This window comes from Hoplias malabaricus, chromosome 14, assembly GCF_029633855.1.
Source record: "Hoplias malabaricus isolate fHopMal1 chromosome 14, fHopMal1.hap1, whole genome shotgun sequence".
Lineage (NCBI taxonomy): Eukaryota > Metazoa > Chordata > Actinopteri > Characiformes > Erythrinidae > Hoplias > Hoplias malabaricus.
The window spans coordinates 30,000,500-30,026,250 of NC_089813.1; the positions used below are offsets into that span (position 1 = coordinate 30,000,500).

The window sequence follows — 25,751 nt, forward strand, 5'->3', positions numbered from 1 at the left end:
GCTTTAATGCTGCTGTATATGATTTCAGGACAATAGATTAAGCTCTGTACCTCATTTAGAATGTATATAAAACATATTTGGTATCTTATCTAAAAGTTGCATGCCAGAATCATTTTAGTATGAATCATTGTCTCTTTATGGAGGATAGAACTCTGAAGCTTTAATCAGCAGTTTTCTCTTCCTGGAGAGTCATTTTTAAAAACTTTAAAATTAAAAACACTGTACTACATAATATTTAGCTTGTAGTTACCATTTGGAATGTAAAGAGCCACCATGGAGGTGTTTTCTTTTAATTTAGTTTAATTACACAGTATCCTGAAAATATTACATGCTTTTTTTCTTATCTTGAAACAATGTAGATAGATTACATTAATCCCAGAAAGAAAATCAAGTGTTACTTGTTTTTTTTTAAGTAACTTGTTATCTAACTTGTTATGTAATCAAATGTAAGTGTAGTAAGAATCATTTTAAATTGTAATCAATTTCTGTGAATTTAGGATAGGTTTGTTGTTTTTGGTTGTGTTTATAAAAAAAAGTCTGCATAATCTGTTAGGCCTTTGTGGCTGTTTTTTCATGTATAGATTGACTGTGCCTAGTTGCTTCTTACTGGCCCAATTGGTATGATATGTTGTGTCATTAATTGTCATTAAAATAAATATGAATCTCATTTAGTACTGATGAGTGTGAATTAACACACTTCATATTTAAAGTAGGCCAGATAATTTTCATTTCCTTTGTCCATTCTTGTGAAATATCATTGGGAAGTGACTAACTTTGGAAGTTGATTAGCTAAGGGCTTGACGTGAGATCAGTTGAGAAAAACATGTATTAATCTTCTGTTGTGAACATAATGTAAATATGTACAAAGGGGCTCTTTGTGTGTGGTTCAGCTTCTAAATAGAAGGAATACTCACACTCAGTATGTTTAAAGGAGCAATCTGTAATATTGACACCAAGTGTTTAAAATCTGAGCTATAATAGTTTCAGAACAGCGGAGAGAGCTGTCTGCCTCCTCCCCCTTTTCTCCAGAAGTGAAGCTCGACCAGGTTGCCTGTGTGATGAAAACTGAATGAACAATCAAGAGACAAGTTTAAGAACTCGGGCAATAATAGCTAAGAAAGATGTGCCATAATCAACATATTTACACAGAAAAGTGTTCTTCTTTTTACTAAAACATCTACCTACGCAAAAAAGGGACATGCGCCTGCCGTTTACTGTCCAAATCCACCTGCAACATTTTGACTAGACAAGGCTGGTGTCACTTATCGATTTTCCCCTCTACCATAAATGTCGTTTAGGCAGACCTTATCCTCAGTTTTCTTATTCAAACATTTCTTTCCACCTTACATGTCTGTTGACAAGTCCTAATGGTGTTATCCACCAGCTTCTTGAATTCTCTCTTCCATCTTAAGAGCTGAAACTAGCGCTGTATCTTTTAAAACTTTTGAAAGCAACTGTTATTCCCCTTTATCCATTTAAATCACACAAACAAATTTTATTATTCACAATTTTCATATTCAAGCATTCAGTTCCACCTTAAGTGGCTCCATTTAAGTATTTTCTTTTTGCGTTATTGTCCAGCTTCTTTATGAACACTTATTTTCACTTGAAACAGCTATGCGAAGCTAAAGCTAGCACTAGGTTTTATAAAAAAAAGAACACATTTTGAAACACTTATTTCCCATTTTATCCATTTAAAACAACCAAGTGTACATCATGTCACTAACACATCTGCCTACTAGTGAAACACTTGTGTACCACAAGCTTGATTTCTCCGTTCCACAATAGGCGAATATGCGAGGCTTTGCAAACATAGTTCTTACTTTGTAATTTGAAACGCACATGAATCTTCCTCAATTTCTTTCAAAGTCAGACATTTGATTCACCTTTTACATAAGTGAATTTTCAGGCTGTTTAGTACTGCTCAATATTAGAGTTCTCAAAATACCCAGAGACTGTTTATCCTCTGTGCACTCTGTGTTTAGAAAAAAATATACATTATTATTATTATTAAATGATATAAAATATCATTTTATATATAAAATGAGTGGTTATGATTTTGAGCTGCTTCTTGTAGAAACTACTGAAACTGTCCAGCCACATCATCTGTATCTTCAATTACGGCTTCTGACCCATGTTCATGTGAGAGCACAAAGAAAAAATTTAATCAGTGTGAAAGGAAAACATTGAGTGCAAAAAAATGAGTACTGATTTAATATTTCAGAAAATAGAACAGAGAAGCATGGAAATTGCTGAAAAGGGATATTGGGATACACTCGCTTTTACTTCTGGGCTCTCTCACTGAACTGAGCTGTGGCTGGTTCTCATGTAAAGTGCTGAAACTAGTCTTCTGAACAGGGCTCTTTAGACAGTGTGAGGAGGAAAAAAAAAGGGGTTGTTTGCTCATTGTAGTGTTTTCACCAGCATCAGAAAATACACATGCAAAAACATAGCTTTGCTGTGTCATAGCTGTGAAATTGGCAACGTGTCATTTTATTTTCAGCTAGCACCACAGCCAGCTTGTAGAGCTACGTTTTAATCTTTACTGCAAATTAAAAGACAAAAACACACCTGAAAACCAGCATCAAAACCCACTGGTTTACTTTAAAATTGTTAGATTAAACCCAATGGTCAGGAAAAGCATTTTCATGGGCACTCTAAACATGTTCCATATATTGATACATTATTATATATTTGTGCATTATACAATATTTTTTACGTGATTTTGAAAATGACCATATTCGTTATATCAAGTATGCCGAGGATACGCACGTTTCCATTTAAAACAGTGCACAAATGTCCCTCTCAGCTCTGTTTTTCTCACTCACACATGCACACGCTTGCGCACAGACACACCATGCTGTCCTGCATTTTTTCATGTATGCCGATGGAGCAGACCTCACGCACACTCAGGTCTACCTCTCTGATAACTGTATGTCAACAAAGGATAAAAATGAAACCAGTGACAAAGCTTTAATTCCAAAAAAGCGTACTGTTAAGACCATGACTTTTTTGGGACATGTTGCTCTCCCTCAGCGAGAGGATACTCCACAGCTCCTAAGCAGAGAATGCACTTCTCATTGGTCATTACATTTATTTAGCTCATCAGCAACCAGACTTAGCTGTCCATCATTTAGTGCTGCAGCCAAAGGATTCATAGTCCCACCTACAGGTGTTTGTTTTATTTTAGCACCCTCTCTCAAAGAAACTACATTTAATTTGTCACTCAATACATCTGTGATGGAATAAAACTGACTGAAAACCTGAATGGAACATCACTATTTCTGAGACATACGGTTTTTTAATTACGGTTAGGTGATGCAGCATGTTCTTTTTGTTGTTAAAAATAAACACTAATTCTTTGACATTATATATTGTTGTTTAGTTTTTATAATATCATATCATATATCGCCTTTTATTTCTTGGTCATTTCACCCAGCCCTAAGACCAAGTACCATTTTAATGTGTTTTTGAACTGTAAAGTTGTTTTTATTAGTGATTAATTCTAGTGTTTATATTTAACTTATTGTTGTAAATCCTAATTGTACAGTATTTTGATATTGCATATTTTGTTGTTTTGTTTTTGATATTGCATGTTTGGTTAAAATTAGTTTGCCCTCAGAAATATTCTTTATTGTTTAAATACACTATAAAACGCACTATGATATTTAGTATGTTTTTTAAATGAATAATAAATGTTTTTGCTCTTAACATGATCTTTTTGTTAATTTATAGCTTTCAAGTGGGAACCCTGTCTATGACAAATTTTACCGCCAGGTAGGCATCCACACCCTTATCATTAGATGAATGAAATCAATTGTGTATTTAGTTGTGTAAAATTTAATAATAATAATAATACTTATACTAAACAGAAAAAAACAGTAGAGCAGTTATATAAGTCATGTAATAAGAGCTGTTATGCATGTGGATTGGGCTGAGGGTTCTTTGAATCTGGCGTTCTCTGTAAGAAGATGCCTCTTTTTAAATAAGTGATGAACTATGCTCATGCTGTTACTCTCAACAATGAGTGAGAATGAGACATAAGTGAATTAAGCTTGCTGTGGGGATTATTTTGTGGTCAGAGCTTTTTCTTGTCTCTGACATTAATGCTTCACTTCAGCAAAACCTTCCCGTAAAATATTTGCACATTCCATCTGAACTTCTTTTTTTATATATATATATATGAACAAGGGGGGGAAGAGGGAAATGTTAACACCACTTAATAACCAGATAAATATTTGTATTGCCACTTTTGTTTCACTACTTGGGTCACTACTTAAGCCTTTAGGGTGGTATTGGTTAAATGCAGTCTTCAAGGACCAAAGGATGGTTTAACATGCTGTGACTATCTCTTCTGATATTTCAAAATATTCAGAGTAATCTAACTGCTGAATTAAACTCTCTAACATTAGTATGATGTCAAATAATGCATTGTATAGATGCTTACTGACACTGTACAGTATTGGTAACAGGAAGCAGAAGTAAGTGTATGTGCATTTATATCATATTCTGTGAATATACCGTATTTTCCGCACTATAAGGCGCACCTAAAAAACTCAAATTATCTCAAAAGCCGACAGTGCGCCTTATAATCCGGTGCGCCTTATATATGGACCAATATTGATCCAAAACAGGTCTCGCAACTACGGTAAGCAGCCGCCTACTTCATTTTCTTCCGCGCGCGGTGCATGCTGGATATATACCGGTATATATATTTCATTTCCATTTGTTTATGTAAAGACCCCAAAATGGCTCCTATTAAGAGACACGCATATGACGCAGAGTTTAAACTCAAGGCGATCAGTCACGCAGAAGAACACGGGAATAGAGCAGCAGCAAGAGAATTTAACATTAACGAATCACTAACGAACGGGATTCGTGGATGAGGAATAACTTAGTAAAGTGAGCTTTACGTGTTTATTTTGTGTGTTGTGTGATTTTAACGTTTGAGCAACGTTGAGTTATTGATATATTGTTATCGCTTTGCACTATTTCGAGTGTTACTATATTGTGATTATTATTATTATTGAATCGAGGAAAAGTCCCCCCCCCCTACTATGTGGGGTATATTAACATTGCACTACATGTTTTACCTTAAACTACGCTGGGTTGTAATCTATTAATAAAGTTGAACTGACCTATCTGACTGTTTTGTTGACATTCCCTTTAGCGCAGCTCCATCTAATTGATGCATAACGTAACCCCCAGCCTCTACTGTAGCGTCTATTGTATGCGCCTTATAATCCGGTGCGCCTTATATATGGACAAAGTTTTAAAATAGGTCATTCAATGAAGGTGCGCCTTATAATCCGGTGCGCCCTATAGTGCGGAAAATACGGTAACTAAATAAATGGAATTCCAAATTGTTTGCACCAACATCTTTAGAATATATAGATATTGGATAAAAATTGGCAATATAATCTGACAAGAATTTAGTGTAGTGTATAGCACTATTCTGCTCGGTTTAACTTTTTACTATCTGCAGATACTAATGCGATTAATATGTAATTGTGCATCCCTATATTGGATGATGCATTCAAAAGTACTTCTGTAAAAGAAATATGCAGTGACATGTTAGCTGAGTCTTTCTCTGTTTGTGTGCAGGTCGATCCATCTAGCAGTGGACGGGTAGCAGCCACTGACGCGGCCTTGTTCTTAAAAAGATCTGGCCTTTCAGATCTTGTCCTGGGCAAGGTAATGTCAATAAGTGTCCACGTATATAACCACTTCAAACATGCACACACAGATGTGGGATGTGCAGATCAATATATCAGTAAAAATGTGTTCAGGTGTTTTTGTTTTGTTTAAACTTTAAATTGCAGATGTAATTTCACATTCACATTCACACACATTCACGTGTTTGTTTTAGTTGGCTTGAGGCTCATGCCTGATATGCACTGATTTTGCTCAGTGTGAGCACTGGTTTTATTCATGGTGCTTTCTGAGGCTCAGATTTCCTTGCCATCTGAAGTGCAAAATTGCTCACACCCAGAGAGAGGACGGAGCCATATTTGCCTTGTGATTGGTCAGGATAAAGTTTAAATAAACTTTACCCATTTTAGGACATGCCATTCTAAATCGAGAGGAGCAGATATGTATTAGATTTTGTGAACGTGTTAATCAGAAATGTTGCATATTAAAATTTTGTGCCCTGAGAAGCCAGATTAAGGTTCTGATTCTGATTTAGGTTCCCAGCAGTCTCAGCCACAGAGGCTCCGCCCGCAAGAAGACTGAGAATCTGATACTTTCAGTGCTTTACTGGCCTCACTCTCAGGGTTCTGCCAGTTGCATTCTAATTGGCTCCTCCTTATGATTTGTCTTATGATTGGTCTTTTTGCAAGTCAATCAGGTTTTTTCATGCAGTAGTAGGCAGCTATTTTGCAATCTTAAGTGGTGAAAGCTGCCAGACTAGGTTCCCAGGGACTTTAATAATGGCCGTTTGGGTGGTGGACTAAATCGTTATAGTGGAGGAAGTATATAATCCACTCTAAACTGATTTTTTTTAGACTTACACAAACTAAAATGGAGAATAATGGTTAAAAATGCTAATGTGGTGTGCAAACATTATTAATCTCTATACTGTCAGAAAAACTGTCACTGTTGTGGCACATTTTGCTCTCACTCGGGTGGTACCCTCAAGGGTATATATTTGTACCTTTTGTTAGGGAACATTATTGTAACTTATACTTGTAGACTTTAAAATTGTGTTTATTTCATACATCCAATTTCATCTCCAGGAATTATACTATGTACTTCTACAGAGTTCATTAAGAAATCTTACAAATATTCACCTCTCCTTCTGGAGAATAAAATGTCATGTACCTTTAGGGAATACAACTGTATTTTAAAACCACGGTTGTACCTTTATAACTGTACATTTACACTTTGTGTACTTTTAGTGACCAATAATGTTCATCTGCAGAGAGTTTAGTTAGTACAGAATTTTGTGTTTTGAATGAGTAACTCAGCTCTGGACAAATCCACAGAATCTTTGGTGCCAATGAAGTGCTTCAATTCAAGGAACTGCTGATGAACTGCATGTTAGTCATGCAGATTTTGGATAACCATGATTATTTAAGAAGGTATTATTCATTTTAAGCAGTATTGATAAACTACTGTTTTCCTTTTCAGATATGGGACTTGGCAGACTCAGAGCGCAAAGGTTTTCTGAACAAACAGGTATCTCTATTGTTTAATCTTTGTGAAATCAACAATTTTATGAAATTTAAAGTAAATTTGACTAAGGGCGAAGTATTTGTTCTTTTTTTTTTTCTTTCTAGCAATTTTTTGTTGCCTTGCGATTAGTGGCTTGTGCTCAGAATGGACTTGAAGTTGCACTTAAAAGCCTCAGTGTGGCTGTACCCCCTCCAAAGTTTGTAAGTTGAACCGTTACATTTCCACTGAATATGAATCAGACTATTTCTTGCCTCTTTTCACGCAATGTGGCTTAAACCTTGTAGCCTGTTGAGTAATAAAAAAGACCATGTCAGCTATTTTGCTGCAGAACTTGGATTGTTTTTTACAGGAATTCAGTGTGTGTGTATGTTAATGTCCCCTCCTTCTGTTTCCTGACCCTCAGGACACTGGCAGCCCCCTCCTGCCTGGATCCGTGTCTGTCGACAGCCCCTGGGTGGTCAAGGTTGGACATGCCCCTAAGCATCTAGGGCTTTTTAAAAAATTATAAAAGTTTATCTTTATATATTTGAGCATTTCTAAACACATCTGAGCTGATGTATAGGCACTTCAGTTAATGTATTCTTGCTGTGTCTTTAAAAATCTATATTTGTTTGGGTTTTTTTTTCGTTTTTTTTTTTTTTCAGCCATATCAATTTTTGCATATAAAAATGTAAAAAAAAAAAACTATATATATAGTATTACAATTTAAACTCTACAGTGCCTGTGAATCACTCTACATGCCTAGAAAATTTTCAAACGTGAAAAACATCCACAGCTTAAGTTGTTTGTTTGTATGTTTTATGGTATAGCAAGAGGAGAAGCTGAAATTTGATGCCATCTTCGACAGTCTTTCACCAGTGGGTGGCATGCTTACAGGGGACAAGGTCAAACCGGTGCTGCTCAACTCAAAGCTCCCTGTAGATGTCCTAGGCAGGGTATGTCTACCATACACAAACCACAAAGTACTAGATGTACTGTGAAAATAATACTTTAAAATCAGCTTTGTGTAATAATGTGAGAATATGTATAGGACAGATGTTCCCAAATTTTTCTGTACTGCCAACTTTTCGTTCATTTGCCTTGCTGTGACACCTCTGTAAAGCTGCTCACCCAAAAACACTCAAACACACACACACACACGCACACACAACCACTAGAATAGGGCAAGCCATGTCTAGAGCTGCCTTAGAAGCCAACTAAGACCTCCCTACACTGAGTATGATGTGTAGATGAAGCTTTAAAGCTCTAGGTGGCAATGTTGACAAGTCCTGTGTTCTGAGATGATAAACAATTTCTGATTTACTTCATTTGTAAGGAAATTATAGATTATATAAATTATATAATAAAATTAAATTAACATGTGGAAAAAATGGCATGGTGTTGTACTATAGATAATGATACATTTTAGTTATCTTTAAATGTATATTTTTACAAAATTAAAAACAATTTATTACTTTATCAGTAATCATTTGCAAAAGCCTTTATATATTTGTTTTTAGCTTCTCCCAGTAGGCGGACCATATACACTCTGAGACAGGCAGTCACGGAACCAGAAGACATCAGCCAATAGCATTTCCTGAGAGAAACAATCCTGACTCTGCCCCCAAATCTGTCTAAATCCCTCCCATATGGGGAGTGCATGTACAAATCCTCTGTGAGCTTGTGAGCTTCACATTTGCACTTAAGAGCGGGCTATTTACACACCTTAAATGTTAAAACTTACAGGCTTATATTTTGCACCCTTTACTTTTGACAATGATGTGATGCCATATATATGTCTAAACAAATCCATTTTCATCTCATCATTCTTTGATTCTTAACCTTTTGCACTAATAATCATGCCAGTGCAGGTGTCAGATTTAGCTTCCTACTTCACCCTTTGTGATTTTTTTAAAAAATGTAGAACTTGTTGCTCTGCACTGTGGCCACTTGCATATATATTTTTAGCCATTCTCTGTCTTGTGAGCACAGTGCATACCCTGAGCACCTCACTAAGCTTTTTGATTTTAGCCATGACTTTGTAAATTATTAGAACAAATAACCAGGAACATTTGGAATGGCATAGAAAATGTTCTCAGATTCATACAGTTTAAAGGGGTGTGAATAACCTGTAACCAAAAACCTTTGAATACTTATCACCTTCATATACACATGGGTTTCCTCCAGGTCCTAGATAAGAGATTACTGACGAATGAACAAATAAATGAATACTCAGGATTATACTTGTTGAAATGTATCATTAATATCTCTAGTGATCTGTCTTGATGCCTTCAAATTTTGGCATATTTGACAAGTATTTCTAACTTGTCTTTAAGAACAAATATATTAGGACAAGGATCTAATATACAAATTATGTTTTATCATTCAAATCTTCTTGCCTGCTAACCCACTTAAGCACTGCTAAATGTGTTACTAAGTATGTATACATGGAGTTTTGGAAATAATGGGTGGATAGACAGAAGACTGGCAAGCAGACAAGATGATGGCTTAATAATGCGTGGTAAATGTAGCGTTTTTGTAGTAGCTTTTTTTCTGACATGAACATATACGTTTGACATTTGCTGTGGTAATATAAAATAATATTTAAACTCATGAAGATCAGCACTGCAGAATTAATATCAAACGGAGAGAATTTGTGCAGTGCAGTGGCCATTTATGGCACCATGGAATGTCATTTATTGGGAACACTTTGTACATTTTATGTTATTTGCCTTCAGGAGCAAGATTAACCTAACAATGATCTAAGTTGATAACCTCCAGTAATATAGAATTATCATTTTAAACGTCTGTTACAGGTTTGGGAGCTGAGTGACATAGACAGAGATGGGATGCTGGACAAAGATGAATTTGCAGTGGTGAGTCCTTGTGTATAGTCGGACACAGCCAGTGTTTTAAAGGCAGAGTTTTGTGAACAGAAAATAAATTATCTTTTATTAGTTTAATTTTTTACTTTTATTTAGTGTAATTTAATTGCAATTTATTTATTAATATATTGTTATGTTTTCTCAGTTTATTTGCATAAATAAACCATATAATGTGATAGCTGTTGTTGTACATCTGTGGTCTGTTAAGTTAATGTACACAGACAGTTCTCCTGGAGTGCTCTTGTCATTTCTGCAGAAACTTGTGTAAAGTGACAGAGCTGATTGATTATTATTTTTCTTATTCACTTAATATTTTCAAGCACAAAAATGGAAATATATTTAAATTTGCTACAATATGGTAATGTCAGATTCCAGTATCTGAAGTGCAAACACTTGCATTTATGAAAGACCTATGCAAATATTTAAAAATGCTGTAAGACTTAACTTTTTACCCATTTGTAAATTTTGTGTCCATTGTAAATGTGTAGTTCATTTCACTGAAAAATTAGTCCGTTTTAAATATTAAATATCTGTGTATTAAAATTCTAAAAGTCCACAAATCCACCATGAGAATCTTTGAAATGTGTAGCATGTTTGCTTCCACAGTTCTGTGAGATCTATATTTCTAAAGCACTGAAACATCTTTCGATTGGAATTTCATTTTGCCAATCACATTTTGGAATCACATTTTGCCAAAAAAAAAAAATAGAAAGGAACTTTGATTCTTTTTGTGTTAGTACTCAAACAGAATACTTACTGTATTTGTCAAGCAGGAAGTCTGTTCTCTTAGAGTACTAAACTAGCATGAACCATTTCCTCTGATGCATGTGACTCAGTGTGTGTGTGTATATCTGCTTAATATATATCTCTGCTTAATATATATATCTATATATTAAGCTATATATACTTAATATAGAGCAAATGAAAATGTTTTACATTTTTATTTATTTATTTTTATATAGATTGCAGTATTGGATCTTTGGGTTCAACAGTGTTGTCTTGTTTTATGTATATATTTTTATAGGCTATGTACCTGGTGTATAGAGCTCTTGAGAATGAGCCTGTGCCCATGTCTCTGCCTCCATCCCTGATCCCACTATCAAAAAGGAAAAAGATGACACCAACACCAGTGAAGCCACTCCTTCCTTCACCTCCCCCGTCACTCAAAGAAAGAAGTTCTACCCACTCAGGAGCCAAATCATTACCAGCTAAACCTACGCAGCCACAGGTCTGGAGTGACAGTAATGGTTGATAATTTTAGCACAGCTTTTTTTTTTTTTTTTTTTTTAATGCATTTACAAGCATTAAAGTGTGATCTCCAGTGTTTGTCAACTAATAACTGTTAATAACTAATCAAAGCTTCACATGTGCTATATGGACAAAAGTATTGGGACACAACAGTCACACAAGTCTAGTGTTTCATTCTGTCCCATTGCTACAGGTTTATAAAATCAAACACCTAACCATGCAGTCTTTACAAACATCTGTAATGAATGCGTCATTTAAAAGCACTCAATGAATTTGAGCATGGTAATGCTCTGTAATATAATGTCAGTGTTGCTACAGGCTAGTTCCTGAAATTTCTTCCCTCCCTAGCTATTTCATGATCATTTAAGGGGGGATATTATTGAAAAGTGTAAGTGTTCTTGATCTACAGCAACTCGGCCACAAATAGTGGCAGGGTATATTTTGGTGGAAGGATAATGCAATGGATTTGTTTTTCAGTGGCTTGTCTAGGCCAAATCCCACAGACACTCTAATATCTTACAGAAAGGTTTCTCACAAAAGTGGAAGCTGTTACAGCTTGTGTATTTTAGTGTTGTGAAATATCACTGTATACACATTTTTCTGCTGATTTCAGAATCTGACTATTGTATTTGTACATGTCTGTTTGCAGTGGGTTGTGTCACCTACTGATAAAGCTAAGTATGATGAGCTCTTCACAAAGACAGATAGTGACCTGGATGGATTGGTATCTGGTCCAGAGGTGAGGGACATCTTCCTAAAGACAGGATTGCCTTCGGCCACACTTGCACGCATATGGTAAGACGGCTAGCATAGACCATTTTAACTTTGATCTAACAGCTCTAGATAAAAGGATTTCTAATAAAGATTCATGTTTGTCTACTTTTCCAAAAATGTTCTGCTGAAGGACTATTTTTAATGATATGCCTGTTACAGAATAATAAATATTTAAGTGAGGTATAGTGTTTTTGTAAGTAACATAGGGTATTCACATCCTGCAGGGAAAAGTATTATTATAACTTTAATCTAGTTGTATTTAAAGGAATACTATATAAGAAGTGGGGTTTTTTTTGGCACAAAAACAGGTCTTCTCAAATTTCTCAAGCAGAAACTGTGATTTTATGAAGAAATTAGCATATATTTTAGCAAGGTTTGACCTATGCAAAATAGAAAATTGCAAGTAAATGCACAAGCCATTCTCACACATCAGTCCATAACGCATAGATTACAAATAAAAACCAAAGATTAAAAAGTTATGGAAGTATAACTCTTACATTTAAAACAGCGTGTTTGTTCAGAATATAAAAATTTGTTTAATTGCTTGCTATAATTGTTCCAACTTGTAGTACTGTTTTACTCTAGCTTGTGTTATTTCACTAATACGTTTATTTACAAAGTGCTTTGAAACTCTGTTTTGTAAAAGTACCTTATACATGTTTATTATTGTTATTATTATAACAAATTAAACTCCATAATATACAGTAAATAGTTATAAGCTAGTAATAGTTGCAGATAATTACAAGCATAAACAGCTGTGACTTTCACAAGTCTATAAATAGGCAAGAGGCTGGTGCACTGTCATAACATCTTTTTTGGCAGTGCTTAGACCTAGGTAGCTGACAAATAAGGCGACAAGATGTTTTCAGAGTTCATTTCAAGATGTTCAAGATTTTTTCCAAATGAAAATGACTGGTTAATGAGCCGATTTAACACTGCATCCACGTGTGCATTTGTTTGTAGTGCTACTGAGGCCACCAAACAACACATTTTTCCTTGCCTTGACCTCTGTAATAAGAAATTCTACCTTGCATTCTTAAGTTTTTCTATTGTTTTTGTCTTTCAATCATCCATTGTCTCCACTACCACACTCCAAATTAATGGGGAAGCCTATATTTAAATTTTCATGAGGTTATTTGCATTGACCATTTATAGGTATATGTTGGTGTTACGGAGGCGGGATATGAGGCTGGTTCATATGTGCACATTTTGAAGAAGGTTGTGACATAAAGAGAAGTGTTCAGTGTTCAACTGTGAACAGTTTTATAAATCTGACTTTTTTTTTTTTTTTTTGGGTGCATGCTATTTTCTGGCTTTTGGGCACATGCACACTTTCGCCATGGAGCCTTATTCTGGGATGAGATGAATGGGCCTCCATGTCACCACGTGTTGCATCCACATTAACACAGATTGCATTTTGGACCTTGCAGCAATTCCCACTAGGGCTGCAGCAAGTAATCCAAACAATTTATATTTATTTTAAACTCTTTGACAATTAATCTCATTACCAATTTGATAAACAGCCATATTCACAATCGGTATATACAGCCCACCCTCCCATTCCGCTTTTCTTTTCTACAAATTAGTGCTTTGCTGGACTGTTTGTTTAAACTAACCAAATATCTCTCATCCTCCTACTCTTGCCAAAAATCATCAGCATTTTATTTTTGTTTCAGTCCACTCCCACCCTCAGTCCCGCATACTTCACAAAGAGGGGGAAAAAAAAATCTTCTGAAATAATATTTTCAGCTTACCTACTAGGACTAGTCATAAAAGAGGTCAGACTTTGCATTCCCTCACAAATGGTATAAGCAGACACATAAACGTGGAAAAAAACACGTGAGAATGCGAGCTGATATATGCTTCAGGGACAAAAAGGCGATACACACTGGATAAGGAAACTGGACCTGAGCGAACCAGACCTGTGCGATTCTCTAGTTTATATTTTCAGCGCAAACTTGATTTTATAGCTATTTATTTTGTTTTATATCTGTTTATTTACACTGCATACTGGTCTTTCTTGTCTCCCCAATTAAAGCTATAGGAGTTTATTCCAAAACCGCTGAATCTTTGACTCTACATGTCTAGCTAGGTCCTACTCATGTACTCTGTTATCTTCTCTACAGCGGGCAATATAGTTTCCAAAAAAATAAACACTTCCTTAGCTGTGAGATTAGCGTTTTTATCCATTAATGAAAATTCCTGTAGAAAAATTAAGGGGTGGGTGAGGCTAGGTGTAATGGGTGAGTGTGTTCATTTCTGTCATATCATAGTGTTGGTCCAGCTTCATAAAATTTGTAAATATATGAAAAGTAATTTTCAAACAATGCCAAATTGTTGCCTAAAACATAATTGAGGAATATAAGGGCCACATGCCAATATGCCATTTTTTTTATACTTATAATTGTTTTTTATTTGTTATTTTAAAAAAATGGTATTTCTTATTAAATATCATTGAAATTCTGCCATAAACCAGTTTTGTTTCTATTTCATTATAGTCTTTTTATATTTTTTCAAATAAACTATAATCAGTTAATCAAAAAACCATTTGACAGATTCATTGATTTAGGAAGAGTCATTGCCACCCTAATTCTGCTTATAGAAAGATTTTATAATCTTATTATTATTTAAGTTATATATAAATATTATTTTACCTTTATATTATTTAACCCAGCCTCGGAAAAAAATACTTTGCATGTCATTGCATTGTCACGCCAGTTGTACAAAACACCTTGTGTTAACATTTCCTTAAATTGTTTTTAATGTATTTAAGGATTTTTCTTTTGTCTTTGTCTTATCTTTTAAGGAATCCCTTAAAGTTTAAGCCGTTGCACAAAACACCTTAGCAAACATGTTAAGGAAAACAACTTAAAGTATCTCTGATACAATCTTAACAGCAACATGGCCGAGTTTATGACGATAAATGAACATATCCTGGGGAGAGTGTTCAGCGACCGGGAGAACTCGCTGGACATTAAGCTGTGCTTAATGATAAGCAGTGGATTTTAAGTTACAGATTTGATCGGCTGTCAATCCAAGATTTGTTTAATTGTCTTCTGTTGGATCATGCTACTTTCCACAGCTGTGCTCTTCCTGCTGCAATGCAATTAATGAGTGCTTTTGGATTTTATGCTATGGGATTCTTCCAGTCAGTAACAGGCGAGGTATTTCATGTCAGTAAGTCAACTGTGTGCCACATCACTCACCAGGGTTCAAATGCCCTTGCCTGTCTGCTTTTATTGAATTCCTCAAGAAGTATTATCTTTTCCTCCTCTGACCAATCTGATTTTCTTTATTTTCTTTTCTTCCATTTTTTCTGAAAAAAAATCTGTTGGTGCAGTAAATCCCTTAACACATTTCCTTACGTAAGTAAATCTTTTAAGGGATATGGTGCAACACCTTTGAGTAAATCCCTCAGCTAAGGAGAAATTAAGCCTTAATTGTCATACTTAGGCTAAGGGGAAAACTTACTGTGTTTTGTGCAACTGGTCCCTGATGGTTTCAGTGCACTAATCTGGCTGCACTGTCAGGATTCTTGGCTATGTTAAGTGCCAAAAGGCACCAGACTCTCCCTAGAGTGTCTAGCAATGCGAGACTAGGAAACTAGTGGTTACCTCTTAATATGTAATTAGTTTAAACTCCTACTCTGAGACAAATGATTGCCTTGTCTGGAACCCCCTTATTTAGCAGAGCTCCAATGCCCAAACCTCCCTCCCTGTGCATTTTGGTTCTCTGATATTGGTCTTCTTTTTATCTGCAAATTCAGGCTGTTTATTACAGAGGCATCTTTCAGTATCATGGCCCCAAATTTATGAAAAACATTACAACAATCTCACCATCTCTGCCCTTCTGTCTCTTCCTTCATATCTCAGAATCTGAGAATGTATTGCATGCATATTTTTCACATTCTTTCTTTGTCCTACAGGGAGTTGTGTGACATCGGTGACATTGGGAAACTGACAAGAGAGCAGTTTGCTTTGGCTCTTCATCTAATCAATCAAAAACTATCCAAAGGCATTGAACCACCCCAGACTCTTACACCAGAGATGATCCCTCCCTCAGACAGGCTAGCACGTCAGGTAATGCTTATTAAAAAAAATAATAAAATAAAATATATATATATATAACATTTTCTTCCTACTCTACGTTTATTTCACACGTCTAAGTATCAACAGTACTTTTTTTGTTTGTTTGTTTTTTTTGTTTTTTTTTTTCTTTTGACTTTGAAGCTGTCATAGGTGTACATACTAATCATGCATCTCCTTTGTATGTGGGCTTTTTTCTAGCTTTCTGATGTCTATCAGTTTGCCTGTTTGTGTGAGTCTGTTAAATATCTCTCCTGTCTTACCTTCTGCTCCATGTATTTACTGTGAATTTATTTATTTTTTTTCAACCATCAACACGCACTTGTATCTTCCAGCATATTTGTTAATTTTTCTAACATTTTTATGATGCTATTATTGGTTTATGTTCTCTGTTTTTTTAACTCCCACTATCCTTGGTCCTGAACAGAATAGCACCTTGTCATGTCAAGCTGCAGACTTCTCTGCCATTAAAGAGTTGGACTCCCTCAGTAATGAGATCATGGACCTGCAGAGGTGAGATTTTCTGAAAGTCTCCATTCACATTTTAGTACAGAATAAGACAGCTATAGTTTTATAAGTGAGTTATGATTTGTTTAAATAAACAAGGCTGTTTTATTTCAAAGAGACACAAATGATTTCAGTTGATTGATCTGTTTTCTCTCCTACAGTGTTCTTTGCAGTGCAGTTTAGTATACAGGTTTTAATTCATTTAGCATGTTCTGCTTTTTTTCTGTCAACCTCCCATTTGCTCAGCATGTGTGTGTTATTTATAGTTCAGTGAGTGGGAGCCATCTCTCATTCACACAACCAGGTGCACAGCAGGCTATGAAAGTGCTAAAAGTATTTTCCAGATTGGAAATCTGAATACTTCAGTTGTTTAGGTAAAAAAGGAAGATGGATGTTTTAGAGTTAAGCAGAGAGGCATGATGTTTGTCTTTTTGCATGCTCTCAGCTGGGAGCAGTTTATTCTCCTGAGTTTAGTGTGACGACAAGAGCTACCTCCTCCTTATTCCTTATTCACACAAACACAGTATCACTGCGAATTAGTCTATCAGTAATCAGGGCCAAACCTTCCTCTCGCAACATAAATAGTGCAGGTTTATTTCCCCCCACCCTCTCTCTCTCTTCCACTTCCCATTTCTGAGAACTCAGAGCAAGTGAAGGGGGACAAGGAGTGTTTCTAACAGCAAGATAAAAAGAAAAGCCAATAAGAGAGAGAGAGGAGAAAGATTGATAATGGTGAGGAGCTCATTGTCAAAATGATGCATGTTGTTTGGGATTGCCTTAAGTTCCCAAGGCAACAAGCCACATCCAGTGGAAGGTAAGTAACAGCTCTTCCTGTCCAACAGAAAAGGCTTTCAAATGGAGAATACCAGTAATATGCTTCATTTGACATTGAGACACTACAGTTTTATTGGATATCCTTGCTCTTAAAATAAGTCCTTGGATAGATATTTGGATATTATAGGCAAGATGCCAAGGCTTTTATTACAAGACCTTGTCTATTTTCGTTCTGATTTTGTATCCCAGTGCATGTGTGTGTGTCTCTCTCTGTCTCTCTCGCTCTCTCTTTCTGTGTTATGTTTGTTTTTTAACTGCATGGAAATCTCACCCTGTCTCTGAGTGTGTTCGACTCATGGTTAGAGTTTTTGAATCTGACTAAGCTAAGACAAAGCAGTTGTATAAATCCTGAAAACAAGTATGCAGTGCCCACCTGCACTGTAAATTATTTGTCAGTTTTACGTTTGCTTTTTTAATTTTATTGATTATCCCGTTAAATTGATCAATTATTTTAAATATGTTTAATTATGTTTAATTATTTTCCTGTATAAGGAAAGTTGATTGATTAATTTTCATCTCTCTCTCTCTCTCTCTCTCTCTCTCTCTGTGCCATCTGCACATATGCAGAATGGCACCCCTTCTTTCCAGCCCTGACACATCCCTCCCTCCACTCATTCACACTCTCTTTCTCCATTAGCCTCATAGACATGGGGGAAGCTGTTCAGCACACGCCTGGCTGGCTGTCATTGCCGTTTGTTGCTGCAGTGGTTAAATACTCATGTTTGTGCTGGTCTTTCAGAGAGAAACATTCTGTGGAACAGGAGATCAAGGAAAAAGAAGAGAGCATCAGACAGAGGACCAGTGAGGTACAGGTAAGAATAGCTAGTAAATATATCTGTAAGTTTGCTGTGTTTCAAATATTGCAATTGCTTGGAGATTCTGACGTACATCAGCATTGCTGTTCACACATGCATTGCGTCTGATTTCCTATTATTAACTAGAGAATGATTGCCACTTAGTATGTGACACACACTCCCTCTTGTCTAACAGGGTGTGTCTAAAATAAAACACTACGAGAATGTAGGAGTGTTTGGGAAGAATGTCAAGCTCATTGTTTTTTTTTAACCCCCTCATTGTTCATTTTGAATACTTAAACCTATTAACTTATACAGTCACTTATAAAAGTGACTTAATTGAATATATTTAGTGTGCCATTTTTCACCATTAAGATACCTTTTGCCGTACATTTACCTTTTGAGTGATTTATTTTGAATGTGTGGGGAAACCAGAGCACCCATGGAAAAAAAACCCATGCAAACACATGGAGAACTCACTGAATAGACAGTGAACTGAGGCAAGGGTGTAAACCATAAGCCCAGATCCCTGGACAGTACCTTTCGCATCATTGTGCTGCCTAGATAATTTCCAATTAATGATAAGTGTCCACAACAAACATGATGGAAGAACAGTGTTCTACAATTTGGGAAACCAAGCTTTCGTACCTTTTCAGTGTGTTATCAGTATGTGCTTAAGCTTTAAATAGGCTTAAAGAAATCTTAGCTTGTAGACATTACACTATATGAATAATGAAATCAGGTGGGAGAAAGTATTCAGGAGCTAACTTTTGTGTTTAAGCTGTGACTGATAAATGACTGACTTAATTTTTCCATAAACGGTTCCAAGTTCTCCTCTCACCAGGTTTGATGTAGAGAGTGGGTATGTTTAGCCAGTCAGCTAGACCAATGCTTAAAATCTATATTTTTGTTGCATGTATGTATGAAGTTAACAACATATGTATGTAGGTTTTTGGTACATTAGTAGCTATCTTGTCATTCTTGGTGTGTGTGTGTGTGATATAGACAGGATAAGATTTAAAATATCCTATGTCAATTGATTAGAGTTTTACACACACAGCCTTACAGCAGTCCTAGTTATCTGACACATTGAGTCATATTTGGATGCATGGCTGCATTTTCCAGTAATGCAGCTAAAACACAATTCAATTAGCTGTTTTAACTCATCTCTAAAGGGAAAGAGGAATACAATTAAATATGTTTGCTTTGAATGTTGGTGTTACTCACTGCTCCCACTGTTTTTACATCTCTAGGACTTGCAGGATGAGGTGCAAAAAGAGAGTGAGGAGTTGCGGAAGCTGCAGACGGAGAGGCAGGAGGTTCAGGAAGCTTTGGAGAGGCTAGATGAACAGAAGTCCTCCCTGGAGGAGCAGCTCCAGTTAATACGGCAACAGTGCAGTCATGAAAACCAGCTGGTCTGTGAAAGAAATGGGCATTTCTCTCTGACAGTTCTTCCTATTTTATACACACTGTTGTATATTTTGTAGTCCCTCACTTTTATAATTCAAAATATTACAACTCTTTACATCTTTTTATATATATATATACACTGACACAGGTCAGTGACATGATTAGGTTTAAAAAGAATATTTCATAGATATACGTCTTCCTATAAAAGTCAATTTTTTAAAAAATTCCAGAATTATTATTATTATTTTTTTTTTTTTACATTTTGCAGTGTCCCAGCCTTTTTAGAGATGGGGTTTGTACATTTATAGACATTGGATTTGGTCTGAATTATGAAATGTAATGATTAAAGTGTGTCTGAGAAAATTTCTCCATGTGATGTATATCCATATATATATATATATATATATATATATATATATATATATATATATATGTATGTCCAGTACAACATAGAACTACTTGAAATAACAGTAACTAACAAAACAATTTAATTGAAAGTCAATTCAAACTATTGTACAACATCTTGAAATGTCTTTCACTGTGCTTGTTTGTTCATAGAAGTGCATGTAATATTATATCAGATGAGCCGTTATATTGCCCACTACCTTTCATAGACTATGTGTGATTTAAATAGTGTACATTTTATATAACTGTAAATTACATATGTCTGTGTGTTCAGATCCAGTCCCTGCAGGCAGAGCACTCAGAGCAGGAGCAGAGGATTGGAGACTATGAGGAGGAGTTGGTGAGAGCCAGAGAGGAGCTTCTGCGTCTGCAAGAGGAGACACGCAGTCTTGGCGAGAAAGTGCAGTCAGCTCGTGCTCAGCTCTGCCCTCTGCAGGATGCAGTAACAGTCTCACACACACAGATTGCCCAGGTCTGGCCACTCTCCATTACCTATTTTTACTCTCTATCTTATTTTTATAAAGAGATATTTAAAGAACCTTTAGTAAAATATCCCTAGATATTTTTGTAGTGAAAGGCATTCTGAAAAGTGCTTTTTATGTTTTGTTTTTAAAAGGGGCAGTCTGTAATACTGACACCAAGCGTTTAATATGAGAGCTACAATACACTTTCAAAACAGTGGAGAGATTTGTCTGTTGTTCTTGTTCCTCTCCTCCCCAGATGCAAAGCTCAACCAGTTTGCCAGTTTGAGGAAAACTGAATGTACATGAACAAGCAATTGATGAGTTTAAAACTTCGTAATAGGACCTTTAGTAGCTAATATGAATGTGCCATTATCAACCTATTTACACAGAAGGGTTAATCACTTCTGTAAAAAATCTACCTACACTACAGAATCTATGGCAAAAATGAGTAATGAAAAAGAGTTTGCCATAATCTCAGCATTTACATGCCTTTACTATCCACATTCACCTTAATATTTTGACTACACAAGGTTAGATATAGCTTTTTTCCTTCCACCATAGATGTTATTTTAGGAGGCATATATTTGCTGATGCAAAATTTCATTTCACCTTAAATGTGCCTATATACTAGTCTTACTGCCATTATTCACAAGCTTCTTGAAATCTCTGTTCCACCTTAAGAGCTGAAGATAGCACTAACTTTAGGGGAAAAAAACATTATATATAACCGTTAATGACATGTACATTTTCCTTTGTTTACAAGCCTTTACATAAAATATTTAGACTAGACAAGCCTGGTGTTATTTTCCCCTCCAATTATAAATGACCTTTTAGGTGGCAGATCCTTGCTTCTTATTCACAATTTTTTCACATTAAAGACTAAGCACCACTCAATGGACCTCCATGAATATTTTACTTACTGACATATATAAGTATGAATTAAAATGTAAATAGCATGCTTAATTTGCTTTAAAACTGACAATTTTATTAAATTGACGGAAAAACCCGAGCTCGCTACGGAAATTTTTGAACGCAACCGTGACGTCGCTGGTGGACAACAGCCGAATAACGCTGCGGTAAAGCACCGTTATGACTGACTGTTATGACAGTATCTAGTTAGCTAAATAACAAACATTATTCATGACAATAGCCTAGCAATAAGCTAAACTCAAATTTAGAGGTACTGTTATTCTTGTAAATGTGATTGAAGTCGAACTCAAATTCATCCGACACTGTAAACCTCCGTAATGCAACTAGTGATACGTAGCCTAGTATAATCTGAGCCACCAAGTTTAGCAAGTCAAGCTAACGTTAACTAACACCAACTAAAACAGGCGAAGTGAGTGTCCTTACCCTGTTTACCTCCATGTATACATAAGCTCTTGAACACCTTTCATTGGTTTCCTTACATGCCCATATTGTTGGAAAAGCGCCAGTGAAATGAGCTACAGATAACGGAGTGAGCGGATGGTCCTTTCCAAAGTGCCCGTTTAAAGTTGACAAGTTTAGTCCATTTTCTGGATAATTTGGGATTTTTGGGCCATTTGTGCACAGATGTCCCACTGTACATTGAATTATTGGAGCCAAAAACAACACACCTTTTCGCATTAAATTAAGTGCAACTTCTAGAGTTGTTGTCCACCATCTACGTCACATGCAAAACGCCTATTAGAGTTTCCGAAACACTGGTGGGGGGGTGGCGGGGACCAACGGTCTTTTAAACCTTATTCCTTGAATTAGTAAGAAAAAACATGTTTTCTGACTATCAATAAACACAAGTTAGGAACTCAAATTCCACTGTATTTATTTGTTTGACACTTTCATATAACTGGTGCTTAGCCTTTAAATGGCCTTAAATCTTATTGATGTTGACTACTTCTTCCCAACGTAAACAAATGGTGGAAAAGTGTTAATATACAATTTGTTCGAAAAGTGAATTGTTCCCACAGTTTTTCTAATTGACGTGAACATAAAAGCGAAAAATAAACAAAATAAATAAATAAATATATGGGCATTAACATATAAATTATATGATTATAACGATAAAAACAAAATATTAATATACACTCATACACATACTTTTACTTACTTTTAGACAGCTGCTACAGTCTAAATATTACATAGAGGTAGATGTAGTAATGTGCCTAGTGGGAGGGGAGTACTATGGGTTTTTGTATTACGGGATACCATGTTTGAAAAAATTTCCCAGATGTTTTTTTTTTGGTATGAAAACGTAATCTTCTCCAGCTTAAGGAAGAGCATAAGATCACAGAGCCACTGTGAAGCTAATGGGGGGTGGAAAGAACAATTCCTGTTGAAAGAACAATTCTTGTGGAACATTTTTAAGCATTGAATTTACAATGAAAAAATAGCTGAAACAAGAGACGTGCTTGGAGCTCCTCACATCTATGCATTCCTTCTACACCGACCATACCGGAAGACTCTTTTGAAGATTTTTAGGAGAGCACTGAGGCTTTTTGTGTCTGGTAAAATTTAACATTATCACTGATTACTTGTTCTCTTCATATCTGCAAGACACTGTGGACCTGGAAACCCAGTGGTTGGTATTGTAATGTGATTGGACAGAGAGTGGGATCTCAGGCTGAAATTCAAGTAGAGCTCCGCTCTGGACTGGGCACTTCTCAGAGAGAATATACTGCTTCAGCTTTGTTCTCAGGGATGCCAGTGCTTTATCTTCCTTCGTGATCACACACCTGGACATTTCTTACAGATTGCTCCTTAAAACATTTATCTTGTTTTATTTTCTGCACTTTTTTTTTCTTTTGTCCCACGTTTTTTGTCTCTCTTTTTGGTGTTGTAGATGCAGGAAAAGTTGGCTGAGCTAAAGTCAGAAGAGCGAGAGGTTACAGCCCAGCTTACCTGGAAAGTTCTTGAAGAGGAGCCTGCATTTGTCAATGGAACAGTGCCCCCTGCTGAGCAGCACCAGTGTTTGCAGTGGCCACAACCCACAGAACAAATTCTCATTAAACAAAAAGACGAGGTGGAAGATGATGAAGAGGAGCTTGGCCCTTCAGATGAGCCACAGGAGTTGAGAGTGACTGAGGAGCAGCCTGATGAAGAGGTGTCCTCCAGTCCTGAAGAGTTGGAGCCTAAAGCTGACCATTTGGAAGACCTCTACACCAGCATGCTCTCCAAAGTGGCTCCCATCAATGCTATCTGGCCTCAGAACCATATGGTAAGCAATTAGTGCCAATAAAACACCTATGTGCTTTTTTTAACTTCTTAAAATGATCTTCAAACATGCCAAAATAAGTTCATATAATTATGATGCTAGATTCCATGATGCATTGGCCCCTGGAAGTAATTATTGGTGTAAAATTTTTATTTTTATTTTTTTGTTAGTGCTTGTATAAAGTACAGGGTTTAACAGAATGAGGTGTAGCATTATTCTCTTTTTGTGTTCTCAGGAAAACACCAGTTCTCCTGCAGTGGAAGAGTTACAGGTAAAAGAGACAGAGGACGAGGTAAAGAAGCAGCCCACTACCAAGGTCAGTAAACCAGTCTCAGCCTTGTTGGAGTATTTTTGCTTTCAGTGAAGTTAATTACAAAGTTTTTGAGACATTACTTTTATTTGTATGTTAGCCAGTGTGTATGAATCAGATGTGTTAAGAAAAGCCTGTTTAGCAGATCTATCACTTTTGCAAATACTTATGCAAGATGTATTGAAGTTTGTGCCCAACAAATTACGTCTTAAAAAAACAAAAGGTATTTCATGTATTTTTAACATTTAAAAACATTAAAGTGAAAATAATGTTATTTGGACAACCATTGCAGTATATTTTCAAAAAGGCCTTGCACAAGCTGTTAAGGTGGTTCATCTATTCATAATGACTTTCTGACTGGGTCGTGTATAGGTGGATTCTCCTGTTCCAGAACAGAAGGAGGAGCCTTCCCAGGGTTTATGTGCTCACCCTAGTAGCCCCACTACTGATGATTTCTTTCAGTCTGACCCCTTCACTGGGAGTAAGATGGGTATTTACATGCACCAACGTTTTTTAGCTGTGTCAAATATAAAGTTCAGATTTGTTAATGTGGTATTTATCTCCACGTTTTTGTACAGGTGACCTTTTCAAAGACGATGACCCCTTCTCAAAAGTAGACGTTTCAGGTAAGCAGCAAGAACATGTATTCAGCCCATGCTTAGCTGTACACTTTTGTCTACAAACAACATTGTGTAAAGCAGAGTTTTTCTAAGCTTGGTTACTCTGCTGTCTAGATCCATTTGGTGGTGATCCCTTCAAAGGCACAGATCCATTTGCTACAGACAAATTCTTCAAACAGTCTTCCTCAGCCACCTTTCCCACTGGAGACCCCTTTGCTACGTCTGACCCATTCAGCTCAAGCACCGTCTCTTCGGAACCAGACCTGTTCTCTTCTCAGCTCAACAACACTCCTGGCACCGATGTGTTTTCTTCCAAACCTGGGACTGCGGTCACAGCGGACCCATTTAGCTCCAGCAGTGGAAATGTACCATTTGCATCCAAGGTGGATGCAGACTCTGATCCATTCACTTCTGCAGCTGGAACAGGCGATGATCCATTTAGTGGGTCAGATGTACCATCGGTGAGTTATAATAAATAAGATCTTTATGAAGAGTTTCTTGCTTTTATACTTGACTGTGTGGAATATGCATATAATGTCATGCTAAACTGGTATTTCCTCTGTGCTGTGATGTTCAGTCTTGTGTGAGATGCTGATTTGACTGGTGTACTGTATAAACAAGTGTTACTACAGTGCACAATCTGTTAAGAAAATCATCCACAGAAATTTGCATCAGAAGAAACTAGACTTCTGTGTTTTTTCCTTTAGATGTACATTGATTTTGCCTGTCACTTTATGCCCCTGACATTTCAGTTGCTGTTTCTGTTTTCCAGAAGGATGTCCCAGCAGTTCCTAATGACCCTTTTGCACCAGGAGGGACTGCAGTGAATGCAGACTCTGATCCTGGTAAGCAATGAAGCCCTCTGTTGGATTAAGACTTATATTTTCATCACCAAAATTCTGGCTGTGCGTTTAAACTAGCAGGTGACAAAACAATGAGTGTGCAGTCATTTCCTATGGGAGAACTTGATTTGTAGCTGTGATTCAGCAACAAGCGACAAATCAAGTTGAGATCTCAACTTTCTGCAGATTAGTTATGGCGCACTGAGGCAACATTCTAAACAGTTA

General features: G+C 36.3%; 1 protein-coding gene across 2 annotated transcripts in view; it reads left to right on the plus strand.

The window, feature by feature from the left end:
* eps15 (epidermal growth factor receptor pathway substrate 15) overlaps positions 1-25,751 on the plus strand; it is a 37,853-nt gene that overhangs the window by 2,485 nt on the left and 9,617 nt on the right. The window contains exons 2-21 of one of the 2 annotated variants that reach the window (XM_066643504.1): positions 3,736-3,777; positions 5,605-5,694; positions 7,132-7,179; positions 7,281-7,376; positions 7,580-7,639; positions 7,986-8,111; positions 9,972-10,031; positions 11,065-11,268; positions 11,938-12,083; positions 15,988-16,141; positions 16,575-16,660; positions 18,228-18,300; positions 19,536-19,697; positions 20,372-20,569; positions 23,383-23,757; positions 23,990-24,070; positions 24,437-24,554; positions 24,643-24,690; positions 24,799-25,145; positions 25,457-25,529. In XM_066643504.1, coding sequence (XP_066499601.1) covers positions 3,736-3,777; positions 5,605-5,694; positions 7,132-7,179; positions 7,281-7,376; positions 7,580-7,639; positions 7,986-8,111; positions 9,972-10,031; positions 11,065-11,268; positions 11,938-12,083; positions 15,988-16,141; positions 16,575-16,660; positions 18,228-18,300; positions 19,536-19,697; positions 20,372-20,569; positions 23,383-23,757; positions 23,990-24,070; positions 24,437-24,554; positions 24,643-24,690; positions 24,799-25,145; positions 25,457-25,529 — 2,587 coding nt within the window. The remainder of the gene's footprint in view (positions 1-3,735; positions 3,778-5,604; positions 5,695-7,131; positions 7,180-7,280; positions 7,377-7,579; positions 7,640-7,985; positions 8,112-9,971; positions 10,032-11,064; positions 11,269-11,937; positions 12,084-15,987; positions 16,142-16,574; positions 16,661-18,227; positions 18,301-19,535; positions 19,698-20,371; positions 20,570-23,382; positions 23,758-23,989; positions 24,071-24,436; positions 24,555-24,642; positions 24,691-24,798; positions 25,146-25,456; positions 25,530-25,751) is intronic. The other variant, XM_066643505.1, reaches the window with a different exon arrangement.